We start from the raw sequence: 20,749 nt of genomic DNA, 5'->3' as shown, positions 1-20,749 counted from the left end.
AAATAAACCAGGCTTATTTCAGTTAGTCTGACTTATTTTTAACCAAATCAATGCACAGTAAGTCAGACTAACTGAAATAAGCCTGGTTTATTTGGTGCACTTGTTTTATGAAACAGGCCCCTGGTGTTATAACAATGATAAAGACAATCAAGAAAGACTCTGTACTGTTTAATTTAATTTACATGCATTCTCTTGATAGACTTTAGTTTCCTTTCAAAGAAAAATACACGGAAGAACAGCAAAAATATATGACCATACATGATTTTGTTGTCATCAAAATAAGAACAGTAATAATGTTAGCAAACAAAAGCACTAGAAAATGAAATCTGCACAAAAAAATAAATAAAACTCACACTTCCCACACTAGTCGTGGGTCAGTTTTGCAGAATGGATGTAAACATGGCATTTAACATTAGCATTTATTGGAAAGAGATGGCATAATTAGGTTAGTAAATAACTATTATTTAAATAGCCAGTGTCTGTCGCAGCTGAGTGGGAAGGACATTGGCGCTGTTGAGAGCACTTGATTGGATACACTCCGCGAGTGCAGGATGACGTCATCAATATTTTTGGTCCATTTTCCCAGAAGACAGACTAGAATGCATATATATTTGCTAAAAATTTGTGTTGTGAACATGTAGTAATGCAGTAGCATATGGATGTGCTAATGGACAGCCTAAAAGAAACAAAAATCCAATTTTGTGTAGAATTTTGTGAACAAATAATGCTTGAATTATGCAAATCTGAGTGCGCAGATTCTGTGTGGGAATCTTTATTTTATTGTAACACATGCAAGCATTCTATCTGAATATATAACTCAGTCAGTGATAAAACACAGAGTACATTGACCTAGAAGTGACTCTATCAAAAAGTCTGTTTTGCTTAGTCCTATTATTCTATGAGTTAAAGATCACAAAAACAAACACCCATAAGGCTTTCTGCTCCAAACCGTAGGCTACAGTACCTCATGCACTGAGGATAACAGCTTTATAAACTGAACTCCACGGCTACATCCCAATTCAGATACCTACACTACTCACTGAAAGTACAGAGTAAAACACTTTGAGTTTGTAGTAAGATGTAGTAGTATGATTGACTGAGTTTGTAGTACACCAGTGTTGGGTCATTAATTGTGTATCGATCCTACTTATCTACTGTTTGCTTGTTAGTGTTAACATCATAACCTTAAAATAACTTTTGTTAAAATCACATACAGTACACTTAAAAACTGCCGGGGTAACTTCTGCCTTGCATTCCTCCATACTTTTCTTTACCTGAAACAGTCGAAAGAAAACCATCAGAAACTTTACACTGGGTTGGAGGGCAACATTAGCTGGAGAAAAAAAAAACATGCATGGATGCATGCTTCAAAAAAATTCCACTGAAAAAATACGCCTTTGGCATATTATTGTGAAGGCCTTGTTCATGAAACACAAGCATTAATGACTCTGTATAAATAAATTGTCATGAGATAATTTACACAAAAATGTGTTTCATGAGTGAGACCTAACACTATTTAGGGTGGATAATATGCAAATTGGGACGCAGTGCAGGATTTTAGAATCAGTTAAAGGAATAGTTCACCCAAAAATGAACATAAACTGAAACTGTACTCACCCTCAGGTTATTCAAGATGTAGATGAGTTTGTTTCTTCATCAGATTTGGAGAAATGTAGCATTACATCACTTGCTCAGCAGTGGATCCTCTGTAGTGAATGGGTGCCGTCAGAATGAGAGTCCAAATAGTTGATAAAAACATCACAATAATCCACACAACTCCAGTTCAAACTGTGTGTTTATAAGAACAAGACTGTTTTCACCTATAAAGGCTGCTAGATCTGTGCATATTTCTCTCCTGATTCAGACAAATGACTTTTTCACTGCAGAAAGCAATATTGTGGATAGAGGACTCATATTTTAGCTGGAAACAAAAGGTTGAAGTTAAAAATGCCTTAATGATTGATTTGTTTTGCTTTCAGCTGCTCAATGCATTAACTGATGGACTGGAATGGTGTGGATTATTGTAATGTTTTTATCAGCCGTTTGAACTCTGTGACGGCACCCATTCACTGCAGAGGATCCATTGGTGAGTAAATGATGGAATGCTACATTTTTCCAAATCTGATCCCATGAAAAAACAAACCCCTTTACATCTTAGATGGCCTGAAGGTGAGCACATTTTTAGCTAATGTTCATTTTTGGGTGAACTATTCGATCTGAGTTACGGAATCTTCAGTTGAGGATTCTAGAACTCTTGATTGGTTGGCATGGTGATTTCGGAGCACACAGGGTTTCCGTACAGTAGAAGAGGCATATTACTGGACCACAGATACAACATAAATGTGTTTCTCGAAACTGAGGCACTTTCAGTTGTACTGTAAGTTCAGAGGGAGGAAGTTAGTTAATTGTCCATTCCCATTTGGAGTTCAGTAGTGTGCACTGGGTTAAACACACACACACACACAGAGACAGACATACACAGTACAGTACAGCACATGCTCACACAGTCTCCCACACGCAAGCGTTCATTTTACCGCATCCAGAGGGCCGTACCCTGTATATCTGAATATCAGGGCCCTGTTGACCAACAACACACATGAAGAGCACATCATGAACCTCAGTAATTCAGGATTGGGTCAGAACAGCACCTCTTAGATTCTGCATATTTCAGTGTTTGGATTCAGTTCATCGTTCTTCTTTTTTTGGTGAACATCACTCCAGTGATTTAATATATTGTAGGCTTAAATAAACAAGTCTTTGATTGTATTTTTCTCTCTCAGGTTCCCACTCCCAGTACTTTCCTCATGTGCTCGTAGACGACATAGGAGATGCTGACCGCCGGGATGACCTTGAGGAAGTTAGGAGCGATGCCTCGATAGAGTCCCACCACACCCTCCTGAGCCACAATACTCCTGAAGAGGGTCAACATGGACAACTGAGGAGCTCCCTTCACCGACGCTGAGGAACCAGAAGAGGAAATAGTTTCTTAACTTCTTATGATACCAATAAACCTTCAGAATTAGTGGTATTTTTGTATCAATAGTGTATTATTATAGTTTTATTTAATAATACAATATATAAGGGGGGTAACCCACATGTTTGCAGTGACGTAATATTTTATTAGTGATACTTTTTTTACCAGTTTCTTATGAATTGACCATTTTATTCTCAAATATTTTATGTGATAATCCATTTTTCCATACAAGTTAACATTTGTAGTTTGGGAAGGAAGCACAGCTCTTGTCTGATTCTGTGTGTGTCTCTCACCCTGCGCCTGCATGCGTGTTCGGATGAGGGCGAGCGGGTAGGACGCCAGCTGACCGCAGGTGCTGGACACCGTGCCGCAGCCCACCAGCACCAGGACGCCCGGGTCGGGCGAGCCCTCCGTGTGCCGCTGCAGCCAGGCGTTCTTCAGCGTCTGAGAGAGGAGACAGCGTCAGAGAGAGCCTTTATGAAGGAATCATTCTCAACACACACACACACACACACACACACCTCGTAGACAGCGAGGTCTATGCCGGCGTACGGGATGATGCCCAGCATGTTGGGAAGGTATCCTTTATAAAACGCCCAAACGCCCTCCTTCTGCAGGATCTGCTTAGCACAGTCTGCCACACCAGAATACTGGCCTGTTTTACGAAGAGTAAGACGAGTCTTCAGCACCTACAGAACGACAGAGACAGACAGAAACAGAGAAAATCAATGTAGAGTCATGAAGACATGAAAACAATCACGGTTCCCACACACAAAAAAAATGTTTTTAACATTGATAATGATCAGAAATGTTTCTTGACAGCAAATCAGCATATTAAAATTATTTCTGAAGGATCATGTGACTGGAGTAATGATGCTGAAAATTCAGCTTTGATCACAGGAATAAGTTACATTTAATATTTTTTTTTAAATATTGTAAAAAATATTATTATTTTATATTATTTTTGATCAAATAAATGCAGCCTTGGTAAACAGAATTTGTTTTTAATAAATATTAAAATAATTTATAATTTGTAAATGAAAGGAATATATATATATATATATATATATATATATATATATATATACACACACACACACACACTTTTTTTTTACCTAACAAATATATAAACTATATTCTTGACAAGTATTTTTTTATGGTGATTATTATTAATAAATGTGATTATTTATTTAAAGATATATATATATATATATATATTTATATTTATAACACTGCAAATGCCAACATTTTCCAAAAGACTTTATTTTACTTAAGTTCTTTGTCTTTCCAGGACTCCACTTCACACTCCATTAACCACAACCATTCACAGCTCACTGCTTTATTCTTAAATGGGCCGCTGAACGCAGAGCGCTTTCTTTAGTGAGCTTGAACTTTACGTGAGGCCTTTGGTAATGTGAGCAGACTTGTAGACGTGTGTGTGTGTTATGACAGCGAGGCCTTGACATATAATAGTGACCTTGACGTTCAGGGTGTGCAGGAACCAGCTGTCATGTGTGTGTGTGTGTGTTTACCTCCATAGGGTATATGACAGTTTGAGCTGTAGCTCCAGCCAGTGATCCAGCGACGAATCTCTCATAAACTTTCAGAGTTGCTCCCTCTTTACTGCCTCTCATCAAGTGTTTAATCTGCAGACACACACACAAAAGCGGGCTGAGTTTTGAGTCGCTGTCCACATGGGCTGAGTGTAAAAGACACAGCCGTACCTGTTCATAGGCCAGGAATTTGATGGCTGTCTCTGGCGCGATCTTCAGCACGTTGATGCCGTTCCCCCTCCACAGCGCAGTGATGCCGCCCTCCTTCACCATCGCACGCAGACCGTGCCACACGTTACCCTTATCAGAGCTCTGGCCGTGCACCTGACCATCAGAGCATAATTCAGATGATTTTTAATGTACAGCTTCAGTCTGACTACATTATAATTAAACCAAAACACACCTAAACCTATTAACTAAACTAGATGACCTCCAGGGGTCAGTGTGGTGCTGAAAATATAGAGTGCAACAGTTGGGTTCACAAAGTAAAAGTGTATTTCATTTTATTCACAGAGGAATTTATTTTTAATAGTAACGCATAAACTTTTAAAGACAGACCTGCTGTGAGCTCCAGGGTTGTTAATCGATGGTTTGTGCATTTGTTGAAGCAATCAGCCCACATTATTTCATCTTATTTTTTAAATAATCATGTTCAACAGTGGTGAAAACTACATTACCCATAATTCTGCACAGACTCTCTACCAATCAGAGAATCATAACAAAAGCACACTGCACTCTAACTAAAATGCTTACTTGCATAATATGCATATTTTGCAATAAAAATAAAATGCGTTTCTATATACATAATCAACATCTTTAAATCCATAGTTTCGTATTTCTCCTGTCATTCACAATGCTTTACAGAATTGTAGTTTTTTCCTTCATTGATCTGAAGTATTGAAGTATTTGAAAATCGGACAAAAAGACAAAGGTACAATACTATGTATTTAGCAGCATTAAAGTTTGTAATAATTCACCATGTAGCTGGTTGGTTTGGTTCAGGGTTTAGTTAACTAAAACTTTAGTAGTTAACTGAATCTAAAAAAAATCTGAAAAAGAAATTGTTTCCTGAAATGAAACAAACATTAACTGAAAAAATAAATTTACAAAAAATCTAAATTGTTTTCATTTAAGCTAGTTGACAAAGCAACACTTCTCATTTTCTTTTAGTTTAGCTTGATATACTAAAATAACTTAAACTGAAATAAAATATATATATATATAAAAACCATATAGGCATATTTAAAAGAAAATAAAAAAAATTAACTAATAAAAATTACAAAAGCACAAAATTACTAAAATAAAATATAAAAATAAAAACTAATTCAAAATTGTATTATTATTATTATTTTAATAATACTTGCTTGTAGTTAGTTAGACGCCTTTCATCTTTCTATTATCCTTGTTCACACAATAGAATGTGTAAGTGGAAAAAACCCAATTCCTGAAATGCGTTTGCTATGTATCCAAATAAAAGGTTTGTTGATTTGAACATGCACTGAGCACTTTTTTTTGCACTTTATAAGAATAAAAATATTGCTAGTATCTCGGCATGTAATTTTTGGCCCTTCTTTCTTTTTTGACACCTCGTTCACACAAGCCACAACTTTTGCTAGATTGTATTGCTGGAGCTACTTTGAAAGTATCTTGAGAGCAAACCTCGAAAGGAAACTCTAAACGGGAAACTGGCATTAATCGTGCATCAAAGATCAGATGGTTTCATGGTTTGAAGATGGAAAGTGACTGATCCCAGACCAGCGGCGTCTCACCTGCAGAAAGACCTTGAGTCTGTCGAGTGGCGCGGTACCTGTCCTGGACACCGATCCGGCCACGGCTCCTGCCATCAGCTGCCGCCACACGAACCCTGACTGCTTTTCCTTCTCCGAGAACTCGTCTGGAACCGTCAAATGCTCTCCGATGTCCAGCATCTACACAAACAAATACACAACAGTGGAGTTACAGAAAGAAAGGAGTTACTCAATTTATAGTCATGAAAACCTCAGTTATTGCTTCGTACCACCGAGTGTTTCCAATACCGAGCGATTTCCTCCATGTTGTGCAGAGGGTTAAACAGGAAGTGATCTCGCCACTCGAACCAGTCGATGGTCATGGAATGGTCTTTATCCATACTGTATCAAAACAGAAAATGTCAGAAAATCACACCTGAAAAGCACTTTACACACATGCTAAGTACAAAAAAAAACACACCTTTGCAGGATTTTGGCGGCCTGCTCCAGCGTGACGTCCACGCCGAGATTGTGTAACGACTGCTGGATCTCCCCCACGTCCAGCTCACCTACAAAACACACAATGTGTTACTGTACTGAAATATGAGATAACAGATCTTAAAACTGAATTAATGGAACTGACGCTAATGCTAATATGAGGTATAGATGCTAACAGTGATGTAAAAGTGCAAACAGCAATTTCATAGCTTCTGATGCTAATAAGATGTTATAGATGTTAAGAGTATTTAGGCACCAGTGCTAAAATGAATTATGGCCGCTAAGAGCGTTGCAATAGCATAGCTGCTAATATTTCTGTGAGGGAGGGTGTATGCTAACAGTGATGTAGCAGTGCTAACGTTAATGTTATAGCTGTTAACAACATTAATTTGATGCTATAACTCTTATGAATGAGTCGATAACTGTATGGATGCTAAATGCTAATGCTAAATTGAGGGTAGACGTAATAGCAAAGCAGCTAATGATGCTATCAGGGTGTAGATGATTACAGTGATGTAAAATCACAAATTTTAATGCTATTGCTGCTAATGTAAAAATGCTAATGTAGCATAGCTACTAATGGTACTGTGATGCTACAGATGTTAACAGTGATCACACATGCTAAAGCTAATATAAGGTTATAGATGTTATGGTATGTAATGGGATAGATTGTAGGGTTATTGTGAGGATATATATGGCAAATATTTTTAATTATCATATCTGTAACTTAAAGTAAAAGTAAAATGAGAACATAAAAATTATGTATATTCTAACAGTGAATTAAGACTGATTAACACTGATCAGTGTTATTAAATAAAACTGAAACTATTAAATATCACTGTAGTCAACTGAAATTAAATTTTGAAACTAACCGTCATTGTTTCGGTCCAAGCTGCGAAACATGAGTCTAAGGCGTTTCTCATGTGAACGCAGATACTCGGTGAACTCTTCAAAATCCAGCTGACCGTCATGATTAACGTCTCCAGCTCGTACAACCTGCTGAATATAGGGCATATACAGAGAGATAGAGGGGGGGAGAGAGAGAAATGGAGGGAAAGAGGGATGCCGGGACCATTAGGAAAGGTGGGATGGGGTGCAAATGAAGGAGAAAAGCACATTAAAACCATGCAAAACCACCAGCCCACAGCACCAACATCAAACATTAGCAATCAGACCCCTTAACTGTCACCCCCCCACAATTTTTAACATATACATGAAAGTGCACTGTCCAGACTTAAACTGTTAGAATTCATCAACAGACTTAAGTTGGACTCTTAGACAATCAGCAGGTTATTGCAGAAGTGGAATTATTTCAAAATATGAAAGTAACAGTTAAGTTATAGAAGTTATAAAGTTTTAAATAACAGGTTTTACTCTAAAAATTTATAGAAAATTAAAGCCTTATTTCTAAATAAGATATGTTCCATATTGGAAGTTGATATAAAAACAAATTGAGGTTCCTGTGAGATTTTATTTAGGGTGTCATACCACAAACAGATACCGGGTGCCATCCAAACTACAGTGAATATTGTTTTGATGCATTTTTCTGTCACAAATGTCAATATTACTCCTATCACAAAAAGACTCTTGAGACTCAGAAGATTCCAACAATATATCATAATGTGCACGCATGCTGAACGTAAACAACGTTGATTACGTTCTGGGGTACTCTCCAAAATAGCAGAAGATGGAGAAGAATTGTTGAATAAATGATGGTATTACTGTTTTCTTTGCACACAAAAAGTATTCTCGTAGCTTCGTAAAATTACGGTTGAACCCCTGATGTCACATGGACTATTTTACCGGGCTTTCTGGGAAAACTGGGTCGGGCTTTCTGGGATGGTACTTAAATGGTTCAGGTCATACTTATAACCTCTTTATTATGTGAGTATAGGAGAGCATACGTCTAAGTGGACGGCCATGACATGCGGAGTCCCACAAGGCTCAATTCTTGCACCGCTCTTGTTTAACCTATATATGCTCCCACTAAGTCAAATAATGAGAAAGAACCAAATTGCCTATCATAGCTATGCTGATGATACCCAGATTTACCTAGCCTTATCTCCAAATGACTATAGCCCCATTGGCTCCCTCTGCCAATGCATTGATGAAATTAACATTTGGATTGGCCAGAACTTTCTTCAGTTAAACAAGGAGAAAACTGAAGTCATTGCATTTGGAAACAAAGATGAAGTTCTTAAGGTGAATGCATGCCTTGACTCTAGGGGTCAAACAACTAAAAATCAAGTCAGAAATCGTGGGGTGATTCTGGAGACAGACCTTAGTTTCAGTAGTCATGTCAAAGCAGTAACTAAATCAGCATACTATCATCTCAAAAACATTGCAAGAATTATATGTTTTGTTTCCAGTCAAGACTTGGAGAAACTTGTTCATGCCTTTATCACCAGCAGGGTGGATTATTGTAATGGTCTCCTCACCGGCCTTCCCAAGAAGACCATTAGACAACTGCAGCTCATCCAGAATGCTGCTGCCAGGATTCTGACTAGAACCAGAAAATCTGAGCATATCACACCAGTCCATCCAGTAAAGGTGTACGAGTGCACATCTATAGATTGAGAGATGTGCACAGTCCTGGGGAGGGACAAAATGCATTCTCTAAGGCACTAAGAGCCGTAGCGGCAAATAGTGCATTTGAAGGTATAGAAATACCGAGAGAATGTGAGATGCTAGAAGGGAGGTTTATCGCTCTACCAGCTCTAAATTCCTACCATTACAGACAGAGGCACACCCTAAGTTTTAACGGATAGGTCAGATATGATGGTCAAAGTAAGTAGGGGGTGAAGTAGTGGAATAGTTAGGTGTTTTGGAAGGGTTTTTCACTTAGTGCAGAAGAGTTTGAACAAAGTTTGAGAATATTTGTTTTTTATTATTATTATTACTATTTTTTATTTTATTTATTTTTTAAATTCCTTATTTTTATTGTGATTATTATTTTTTTTAATGACTATTTTACTACTTTTTTTGTAAAGCACATTGAATTACCACTGTGTATGAAATGTGCTATATAAATAAACTTGCCTTGCCTTACCGATGTCCTTGCTACATTTCTGTGCGTTGATCGTGGTAATATCATTGCTGTCTATGGAGGGTCAGAGAGCTCTCAGATTCCATAATAAATATCTTAATTTGTGTTCCAAAGATGTATGAAGGTTTTACGGGTTTGGAACGACATGAAGGTGAGTAACTAATGACAGAATTATAATTTTTGGGTGAACTAACCCTTTAAGGGGTTAATCATTGAATCTTAACACAGGTTCATTTCATTCGAACTAAATGCATTAACAAAATAAATGTAAATGTACAAACACAGAAAGCCAAGTGCACAAAACGGTAGCTTCACAATGTGTTTAATTCATTTATAGACACTTAATCACTATATTAGTGTGTTTAAATCCACATAATTGCTAGAAAAACCGGTCAAATAACTGATGTTTAAATCTTTCTGATGTGAATTTCTGTACTTTGAGAGAGTTGTGCAAATAAACATGCATCTGGGTAAGAATACATTGACCAGATTTACTTCACGTAAAAGTGTCACCACATGTTTTTCCAGGGTGTCGCTCCACTCAGATTCCCAGCACAGCGTGTCTGAACGTGTTTGTACTGAGCTGTGCAAACGTGGAGGATTAGAGGCATTTTGCTGCAGGTCTCCGGGTTGTGCACATGAGAATTGTACATTCTGGTGTTTTATGGTGAGGAAATTATGAAAAACTGACCCACACTAACTAAAATAATAAATCATAGAGTGAACCGTTCAGTTCAGCAGAACTTTTTTAAATTAATCAGACAAAAGCTACTGTTACTTTAAATGCACACAAATTGCAGCACAGGGAAACTCATTCAAACCAGACACTATTCCCACAATCCTTGGTATGTTACAGGGCAAATCAAGCTGCAACTATGCCAATAATTTCACTCATTTAACTAGCTTATCCTCCTCTGCTGCAGACGTCTATAAAATACCCATGTGTGTGTTGTGTTTATTTATGTGAGCCAGCAGTCACGTGACATTTACTCTCACGTGGACCCACTCCAAGAAGCTGACCTTTTTCACATTGTGCAGCCTACATGTGTGTTTCTGTGAGCCTATGTGTGAAGTTTAGTACTTTCTTGCCATTTAATGCATAATGCAAATACAAACACATGCACTCAAAAACCTCAAAATCAGCATTAATCAAGTTTCAGAAATCATTATGACACAAGACTGACCCAGGCAAACAGATCAATAGTCTAATCACTTAACTATAAACTACTGTATTTATACAGTATGTTGTAAACAGCAGTGTTGGGGTAATGCATTACAAGTAAAGTAATCAGATTACTTTTTTCAAGTAACTAGTAAATAAACGCTTTACTTTTAAATTTACAAGAAAATATCTGAGTTACTTTTCAAATAAGTAAAGTAAGTTACTTTGTTTTCCCATTTATTCACTGACTTCTTGAGAGAAATTGGGAGTGAGGTGCAAAGACAGAGGCACTTCTTTATTATTAATTTCACTTTACAGTTGCCAATATATAACCTTTGTTTTTGTTTTTTTGTTATTAAAATAAATAAGCAAGCCCAGCCCAGGTGACAAAAAGTAATGCAAAAGTAATATAACGCATTACTTTCCAGAAAAAGTGACTAAGTAATGCAATTTGTTACTTTTTTATAGAGTAACACAATATTGTAATGCCTTACTTTTTTGGGGTTTGACCTGCTGGCATTATATCACTAACTTCTTTAGCGACAATTAATCGATTAGAGATGTACAACTTAGTGTAAAGAGTTTCTTCAAATGGCTAGACCAGCGTATGAGCAAAAAATAGTGATTCTTGACTTAGCAAACACGCTAGTCTGCAGTAAACCCTAATTTCAGATGGCAGCTAGAGACCCTGTGATGTTGATTTAATGCCAGCGGGTGCTGATGCCCTTCCTCTGTTCCTGCCATTGACCTTGAGATCATTAACTTTTAAGCTCATAAACTGGTTCATTAGTGCTGCAACACAGTGCTCCAATCTGCCCTGCTCCTGACCTCGACATGGAGGCCTTCGAAACAAGAATCCTTCTGAGCAGTCGTACTTTTATCATGTGAAGCATTATGAGTTTGAGTATGTTAGCGAGTAATGGGGTATACTCTCACTAATGGCTCCAGCACATCTGTCTAATCTGAGCTGAACATCAGCAACAAATGACTTTTTGGTTGGTCGCTTGTCTGCTTTCTGGAGCACTGTGTGTGCCGTCTATCCACAGTGAAATCTCAACAGCCTGAAATCCTGTTTACATGATCATATAGCCTATTAAATATTGTAGTTTCTACAGGTTTATCCCATTTTGTGCACTTCTGCACTATTCTAAGCCATTTTTATAGTGTGTAATAGTGCGAGCAGTGCACTACAAGCGGCTACACATAATTGGAAACGTAATTTCCTTCAAATTTAAAACCTTCAGAAATTGTTTCATTTACCAGTTACTGCACTGTGGAATTCTTCTAGTTATTTAAAGAAAGCACTAATGAACCGGAAATCTCGCACATTCACAGGAAATAGCTGAAAATTTTAACTGCATCCCAAATGACACACTATAAACTATGCACTTATACATTATGTACTTATGCATGGATAAGTATATGGATTTTATAAGGTTATTTTGTCATTAATAGCATGCACACTTACAGCGCAATTTGTGTCACACTCAGTACTTAAAATTTTTGCATTATTGTAAGGGGTAGGTTTAGACTAGAGTCGGGGTAGGTGTAGACGTTAATAAAACACAATCTAATAGGTAGAAAATTAAATTGCATTGTTAGTTTCCGGTCAGAGCTGTATCCCTTCTAGCCACAACCAAGTCCAACATTTCACACTTCGTTTTTTCGGTTATTTAAGTGCATCATTCAGTTATTTAAAGTGCACTTTTTCTTTTAGGAATTTTGCACACACTACTCACACTGTTTGTACTACAAAAAAATCGGCGTTAAGTATATGGTTTGCGACGCGAGTTTTTTCTTTCGACTTGCGCGGAGTAGCGATGCGAAACCTCATTGGCCCGAATCGCACTCTGCATTCTTGATATTAAGCATCAGGAACAATCTGATTGACTGCCTGCGATCTTATCGCGTACTGCGGCATTTTCGCTTTCAGTGTTCAGATGATCACGTGACCTGGAGGTGCAGGTCGTTATCTCCACGTTAAATCATAAACCTGTGAATTAACGAACAGTTATCCTGTACTATAAATACCCTTCCGTTATGACTGCATGCACTGGGCTTCTTCCGTACCTCCTCCACCGAGCTCAATGACATCCCCCGCGCGGCGAGTCCGACGCGCAGCTCGTTCACATCGATCCGTCCGTCCTTGTTCAGATCCAGCTGCGCGAAGAGCTCGGCCCAGAGCCGTTCGCGTTCAGGGTCGACCCCGCTGTCCTGGCACCGCGCCCGCGTCCAGCCCGAGCGGCATCCGCGCTGCCACATGATGCTCTCCACGCACGGTCAGCCTCGGAGAGACATCTCGATGAAAGCCCGCGCGGGCGGAAGACGCGTTCTGCGTGCGTCCAAAAAAGGAGCTGTTATTAGCGAAACAAACCGCTTCGCGTCGTGTCTTGTCCTGAGAGCTCGCGTTTCGCAGATGGTGTCAAACAGCTGTTTTGCACGCGAACCAGGAAGCTTTCACACTCATGCATTCAGTACTTCCAAGATACCCAGGCGCTAGCTGTTTCTTATCCACAAGCATTGCGACATTTTAAGGCGAGCTGATAACACCACTCTGTCCATGTGCGTCAAAACATATACGCGCGTGAAAACCGAGCACTGCAGTGACTTACTGCTGCCGCGACTCACCGACACAACAGCGGCTTCAGATTACACCCTCAGGAGGGGCTTCCTTCTGCCAACATACTCACATATGACCCAAAATATCCCGGTCCGTGTTAAATCATGCGCAATGAACTGAATGCAGCAACTTCTCCAATGTCTCTGCAGATAAATGACATACAGCACATGCACTCAAATAACTCACACACTCAACGACCTGAGTAATGCATCTTCTGTCATTCAGAACGGAACATGATCTTCTCTTCACAAGGGTGATGAAGTCACTTCCTGAGGGTCCATGAAGAATTCATAAGGTTTAGGAGGAGGAAGTGCATGGGTTTGCATGGCAGCAGTATATTTAGAATATCTTTCAGCATATCTGCTGACTCTTATCAGACACATAGATGGATCAGAATTGTGAGCAGAAGAACATATGTGACCCTGGATCACAAAACCTATCTATGACAGATCCTTAGATTGTCCAAACTTTTCGTTTTGGTTCAAGCTGGTCTATATCAGCTAAACTGCTTGCCAGTTTTTGACCTGCTGGAGTTAGACCATCTCTGTTAGTCCTAGTTTACCTCCAAAAACAGCAACTATGCTGCACAAACCAGTCTGACCACCTCAAAGGGTTCATCCAAAAATGTTGTCAATGTTTACTCGCCCTCATGTCGTTCTGAATGCATTTGACTCTCTTTTCTCCATGCAACACAAAAGGAGAAGTTTAGATGAATGTCCATGCTGTATGGTTCCATATGTAAATTAATGGAGACAAATGCTATCACGCTCCAAAAAGAAGTCATTTGAGAGATTTATGAGAGGAACAGACCCAAATTTAAGTTGTTTTCCTAATCTCATGTGCATTCGCATAACTCTGCATGAAGACACTTGGACTTTAAATATAGTGTGCCAGTTATTTGGACTACTTTTCTGGTGCTTCTCTGACATTTCCGAAGCCCAACAGTGGCCATATCCCCAGCATTTTGCATGTCCATTTCGTTTAGTTTTCCAACAAGTTCTGAAACAGAAAATTATACAAGAGTCTCCCATAATAATTTAAATGCATTATCACTATCACTACAATCAACAATTTAACAAATGACAGTGACCGCATGGAAACAAGCTATTCTGTGAACTGATGAACAGAACATGCTAAGATCAGATAACCTACAATGCACACCTGTTGCTTTCAGTCACTGTTCCCGGCACAAATACATGTGATACACACACAGATACACGCTTTCTGAAGAAAATCGCTGCCAGCTGCTGTCCACACCAACTGTATAACGTCAAAACAATGCAATCAGCACCGAATGATTAGAGCTTGTGATATAGACAGTCATTGTGTGGTGTGTCACCCAACAGCTGTCTGTGTTGTTTCACGATCTCAGGATCAGATTAATGTCACTATATAACAGCAGGACACAGAGACAGAGAGAGTCAAGCGGAGCTGGAGACATTTGATCGATTCTTTGTGGTTCATTCAGACGTTGTGTGATGTGTAAGGGGCTGTCTGCCATCCCCTCCTCATGCCTGGAGAAGTGAGTATCAGCGCTTTCAGAAAGACAGATACTGGAGCATTGAGCTGTGAATGGATGTGAAACTGTGCATTGATGTTTCAGGGCAAAGGGCATGAGGGTCAAACTGTCCCACCTGGCCGAAAAGCAGGATTGGGTTCACAAACACAGGTAACACAAGTGCACGTTTAAAGCTCAATATATATCTTAAAGGGATAGTTCACCAAAAAATGAAAATTCTGTCATCATTTACTCACCCTATAGTTCCAAACCTGTATGAATGCCTTTGTTCTGCTGAAGGAAGATATTCTGAAGAATGTGGGAAACAGAGCAGTTCTGGGGCACCATTGACTTCCATATATTTTTTTTTTTCCTACTATGGAAGTCAATGGTGCCCCAAAACAGCCTGGTTACAAACTTTCTTCAAAATATCTTCCTTTGTGTTCAGCAGAACAAAGACATTCATACAGGTTTGGAACTACTTGAGTAGTAAATAAAGTAAATTAATGAAAAGTAAAAGATAGAATTTTCATTTTTTTGGTGAACTATCCCGTTAAGATTGATCAACTGCATTTGTAGCATAATGTTGTTTACCACAAAAAATAATTTATACTGTCTCTCATTTTCTTAAAAAAAAAAAAAGCAACAAAAATTGGAGTTTGACTCACCATAAAGCTGAGTGGATTCTGATTGGTTGTCAATGATCTTATCGTTCATCAGCTAAAAAAAAAAATCTTTTTGAAAGTGATTTCAATGATATCATTCATTTGTGGTTATCGTTATAGTTAAGGTCTTGCTGACTTTATTATTCTCCCCAGGAGCAGGTCTGTTTTATATTTTGTGGTAATCAATATTATGCCACAAGTGATATCGATTAAGTTTAACTTGTACAGCATCCTACGTATTGTTTAAGACATAAACAAGCTGAACTAAGTAATAAAAAGCATCTACTTTTTTCTTCAGAGCGCATGAGGAGAAGCTGCCTCAGGACCTGGAGTCTCTGCTCAACAGCAAGCGTGAGAAGACTTTCTTAATGATTTGACTCACTGAGTTCCCTTCTCTTCTCTTCTCTAAACTGAACTCGCTTAATTAGCGTTCAATGGTATCTGCGCAGCGGGCATCCAGGCGTTCCGCTGGTTCCTGCGCTCCGAGTTCAGCGAGGAGAACCTGGAGTTCTGGCTGGCCTGTGAAGAGTACAAGAGCGCATCCGGGTCCAGACTGCCGGCAAAAGCCCAGAACATCTACAACCAGTTCATCAACCCTGATGCTCCTCGGGAGGTGAGAGATGAACGCAGATACTCTAGACCAGGGCGAATTAAAAAAAAAAAAAAAAATTGTAGTAGTATCTCCATCTTTCTGTCATCCCTCGGCTGGGCTAATGTCAGTCAAGTGCACTGAGCGCGCTCTCCTCTGCATCATAAGTAGACACGCGCCCCTTAAAAGTGTTTAGGCGTTGTGTCAAGCGTTTTTGAAAAAATGCATACCCCACCTTACAGTATGTCTATTTTTTTGTTTGTGATAATATATTTAATGTTTAAATATAATTAATTATTAATATAATGAATCTAAATTAATTAATTTATAAACAAATTTGTTTTAATTTATTACAATTTTATTACATTTACATCATATACTTTTGTATAATTATTTTGATTTTCATTACAGGTGCATCTAAAAAAATTAGAATATATATATATTTTTTTTTACGTTTCAAAAAGTGAAACTTTCATAGATTCATTACATCATGTAAAGTAAAACATTCCAAAAGTTGTTTTTGTTTTAATTTTGATGATTAGAGCTTACAGCTCATGAAAGTCAAAAATCCAGTAACTCAAAATATTAGAATATTTCAAAAGATCAAACTAAAAAATGATTTGCCAAACAGAAAAGTTCCAGTTCTTTAAAGTATGTTGATTTAAGCACTCAGTACTTGGCCGGGGCTCCTTCAGCACAAACTCCAGCGTCAGTGAGGAATGGCATGGAAGCGATCAGCCTGTGGCACTGAGGCACTATTGAGCCTTCAGATCGTCTGGATTGTTAGATCCACTGTTTCTCATCTTTCTCTTGAAAATATATTCCATATGGGGTTCAGGTCAGGCATGTTGCCAATCAAGCACAGTAATATCATGGTCAGCAAAGCACTTGGAAGTGGTTTTGGCACTGTGGGCAGGTGAAAAGCAAATCTGCATCTCCATAAAGCTTGTCAGCAGATGGAAGCATAAAGTGCTCCAAAATCTCCTGGTAGATGGCTGCATTGACTCTGGACTTGATAAAACACACTGGACCAACACCAGCAGATGTCACGGCACCCCAAATCATCACTGACTTCAGAAACTTCACTCTGGACTTCAAGCAACATGGATTCTGTGCATCTCCACTCTTCCTCCAGACTCTGGGACCTTGATTTCCAAATGAAATGCAAAATTTACTTTTATCTGAAAAGAGGACTTTGGACCACTGAGCAACAGTCCATTTCTTTTTCTCCACAGCCCAGGTAAGACGCTTCTGATGTTGTCTCTGGTTCAGAAGTGGCTTGGACGTCTGAGCGTGGTGACTCTTGATGCACTGACTCCAGCTTCAGTCCACTCCTTGTGAAGCTCTCCCAAGTGTTTGAATCAGCTTTGCTTGACAGTATTCTCAAGCTTGCGGTCATCCCCGTTGCTTGTTCCTTTTCCTGCACAATTTCTTTGTTCCGGTCAACTTTGCATTTAATATGCTTTGATACAGCACTCTGTAAACAGCCAGCCCTTTCAGTAATGACCCTCTGTGACTTACCCTCTTTGTGGAGGGCGTCAATGTTCATCTTCTGGATCATTGCCAAGTCAGCAGTCTTCCCCATTATTGTGGTTTCAAACAACAAGAGATACCCGGAATTTATACTGTAGAGATGGACATTAATTGAAACTCAAATGTAAATATTCTAATATTTTGAGTTACTGGATTTTTGACTTTCATGAGCTATAAGCTCTAATCATAAAAATTAAAACAAAACTTTTGAAAGATTATGTTTCAATAATAATATAATCTAGAATATATGAAAGTTTCACTTTTTGAAATAATATTTTTGAGATGCACCTGTATATAGATTGCACTGTATTACTCTAAAAATTACTAAAATATAATACAAAATAAATGTATTTCATATAAATCTGTATAATGATGTATTTAAACACAGTGGTGGTCAAAATGATTAGAACACTAGTATTTTCAGCAGCTAAAACAATGGTTTTAAATCAGTAATTTCTATATTTTGAGTGTCAGTGGGAAATATGTTTACATTTCCAAACATTCATTTAGCTATTAATTGTAATAATCCAGTGAGATTTTTTGTTTGCACAAGGAGCCCGACAACAAATGCTGATTTAATTTAGTTAATAGAGGTTAATTGATAAAGAAAATCTATTTATGACATTATTTTTTACATCAGTTCTTCTGGATTTAGTCTGTCTCAGTTTCTTCATGTGATTCCAGACAGACTGGATGATGATCAGATCAGATCTCAGTGTGGAGCACTGGCTGTTATCAGACAAAAAAAAAAAAATCTCACTGCAATATTACAATTAATGGCAATTGAAGCGAAATGCATCCCAGGCATGTTCTTGACAGTTCACTCTCATATACGATGTGTTTCTCAGGTGAATCTGGACAGTGAGACCCGCGAGGCGTTGATGGGGCTGATGGAGGACCCCACAGCGGACACGTTCGATGAGGCTCAGCAACGCATCTTCTCCCTGATGGCTAAAGACTCATTCCCTCGTTTCCTGCGCTCCTCTTACAGCCAGCAGCCTCTCAAAATCCTGTGAGACACACTGTGCTGTCAAACCCTGTGTATCTGAGGCCTAGACTAGATCTGTAGTTAATCTGTAGATATGCATGAGCCACAGTCAGGCAGAATATAGCTTAGTAGGATATACTAACTTTGCCTTTAAATCTTTAAACCTAATAAAGTTATTTGGGTCAAAATGGAAGTGTTTTGCAGTCAATCACATGCTGAGAGCCAATCAGAGATCTGGAAACTCAAGGTCGCCAGACAATCGAGGCTGAACAAAGAAAGCAGGCAGGGAATAAACAGAACGTCCTTGAACACAGGAAAACCTTCAGGGATTTTACACTCGCAGCCTAAGAAAGTATGTGAGTGCGACTGCTTACCAGTGGAAAAAGATATATGTGACCCTGAAGCACAAAACCAGTCTTAAGTAGCACAAGTATATTTGTAGCAATAGCCAACAATACATTGTATGGGTCAAAATCATAATTTTTTTGTTTTATGCCAAAAATCATTAGGATATTAAGTAAAGATCATGTTCCATGAAGATATTTAGTAAATTTGCTACTGTAAATATACCATTTAAAGGTGATTTTCTCAATATTTTGACTTTTTTACACCCTCAGATTCCAGATTTTCAAATAGTTGCATCTCAGCCAAATATTGTCAGATCCTAACAAACCATACATCCATGGAAAGCTCATTTATTCGGCTTTCAGATGATGTCTAAATCTCAATTTCGAAACAATGACACTTAAGACTGGTTTTATGGTCCAGGGTCACATATAATTATAGTAATATAATCATGAAATCAACTAGATTAAAATAAAAATCAGTGGTGCTTTCCCATGACAAAAAATTGTTGATATTATGAACCCTATCAATACTTTCGCGTTTTATTATATAAAAATAAACACAGTCTAAAAGATCATGGCCTGTTGCATAGACATATACATCTATGGCCTGTTGTACATATGTAAGATCTGTTCAAACATCAGCTTTTAATATCGAGGCGCCATCTAGCGGCGGTACAGCAGACTCCAGTGTTTGCCTCTCATCTCATCAGTCGGGCTTGGATGATCCAGCAGCTGGTTTTGAAGGTCCAGCTGTGCCGCTCTTCGCCGCGGGAGTCTTCAGCACACTCAGTTTCTTGTGAAGGGACGTGCTGGCCCTCTGTGTGACTTCCTGTTCAATCCTGTTCCTGATGGCCACCTCCAAACCCTGCACCACAAACACAAACACACCAATCAAACCGCTATTATCTGACGCAGACTGGTTTCAAAAACCAACTGGACCTTTACCTTCTTCAGTTTCTGCTGCTGGACCACTTGAGCTTTTTTGGGAGCGATGATCCTTCCTGGAATAAAGAGGATCAGAAGACACGTCACTGCGAGCACACTGAACTGCGCATGCGCGCTCTAGCGCGTTAGCTCTGCTGCTAATACGAAATATGTATTTAACGCTGTTTTACGTTCAGAATATTCGTCTGTTCGAGAACACAACGATGTTTACCTCCTTTCTTGAGTCCTTTCGGCTTGTGTTGTTGCTTTTTAGCTCCTCCGGGTCGCTGCGCTTTAAATTTCTGTTTGCCTTGAGCCATTTCTACGGCCTGATCCCAACCGGAAACAGAAAGACGAGATAGAATAGAGGTCTCCAAAAAACGTTTAGGATGAAATTTAAAATAAAAGTTTTCTGGATCCCAAACAGTGTTTGTGTGTGCGTGTGATGTAATGATAAATAAATAACTATTTAATTAATATGAATAAATAATTAACTGAATTGTACTGATTGAAATTGCAAATTAATTTTAAGACTAATATGATTTACATTTGAAGAGTTTATCTGCAAAAACGGATAACTGTATATTTTCATAAATCATGTTTTTTTTATTGTGTTATGCTTTTA

At 38.5% G+C, this 20,749-nt stretch overlaps 3 protein-coding genes across 6 annotated transcripts; 1 reads left to right on the top strand and 2 right to left on the bottom strand.

Annotated features, from left to right (window-relative positions):
- Positions 1 to 159: 159 nt before the first annotated feature.
- LOC306873176 (mitochondrial adenyl nucleotide antiporter SLC25A23-like) lies at positions 160 to 13,626 on the bottom strand. 3 transcript variants are annotated; one of them, XM_079422274.1, is made up of 12 exons: positions 13,031 to 13,626; positions 7,625 to 7,751; positions 6,736 to 6,823; positions 6,545 to 6,656; positions 6,297 to 6,455; positions 4,699 to 4,851; positions 4,507 to 4,620; positions 3,496 to 3,663; positions 3,268 to 3,418; positions 2,798 to 2,958; positions 2,554 to 2,577; positions 160 to 1,274 (listed from the first exon to the last, which is right to left on the bottom strand). In XM_079422274.1, exons 1-12 carry the CDS (start codon positions 13,220 to 13,222, stop codon positions 1,152 to 1,154), a joined length of 1,572 nt encoding a protein of 523 aa, XP_079278400.1. In that variant the 5' UTR covers positions 13,223 to 13,626; the 3' UTR covers positions 160 to 1,151. The 3 variants fall into 3 exon arrangements, with proteins under 3 accessions (XP_079278400.1, XP_079278401.1, XP_079278402.1); XM_079422275.1 differs by having other exon boundaries at positions 7,625 to 7,748; positions 13,031 to 13,350; XM_079422276.1 differs by lacking the exons at positions 160 to 1,274; positions 2,554 to 2,577 and having other exon boundaries at positions 2,665 to 2,958.
- A 1,171-nt stretch (positions 13,627 to 14,797) lies between these two features.
- LOC306873281 (regulator of G-protein signaling 4-like) lies at positions 14,798 to 20,627 on the top strand. 2 transcript variants are annotated; one of them, XM_079422467.1, is made up of 5 exons: positions 14,798 to 15,102; positions 15,184 to 15,249; positions 16,042 to 16,094; positions 16,193 to 16,356; positions 18,714 to 20,627. In XM_079422467.1, exons 1-5 carry the CDS (start codon positions 15,059 to 15,061, stop codon positions 18,879 to 18,881), a joined length of 495 nt encoding a protein of 164 aa, XP_079278593.1. In that variant the 5' UTR covers positions 14,798 to 15,058; the 3' UTR covers positions 18,882 to 20,627. The 2 variants fall into 2 exon arrangements, with proteins under 2 accessions (XP_079278593.1, XP_079278592.1); XM_079422466.1 differs by having other exon boundaries at positions 14,999 to 15,102; positions 16,172 to 16,356; positions 18,714 to 20,599.
- Positions 18,287 to 20,488, bottom strand: cUnh19orf53 (chromosome Un C19orf53 homolog). Its single transcript, XM_079422468.1, has 3 exons — positions 20,357 to 20,488; positions 20,146 to 20,201; positions 18,287 to 20,065 (listed from the first exon to the last, which is right to left on the bottom strand). The coding sequence occupies exons 1-3, from the start codon at positions 20,442 to 20,444 to the stop codon at positions 19,907 to 19,909; spliced, it is 303 nt and encodes a 100-aa protein (XP_079278594.1). The 5' UTR covers positions 20,445 to 20,488; the 3' UTR covers positions 18,287 to 19,906.
- Positions 20,628 to 20,749: the final 122 nt, after the last annotated feature.

Source organism: Barbus barbus (assembly GCF_936440315.1).
Source record: "Barbus barbus genome assembly, chromosome: 7".
Lineage (NCBI taxonomy): Eukaryota > Metazoa > Chordata > Actinopteri > Cypriniformes > Cyprinidae > Barbus > Barbus barbus.
Note: the sequence above shows the minus strand (reverse complement) of the source record. Positions and strands in the feature narration are given on the sequence as shown.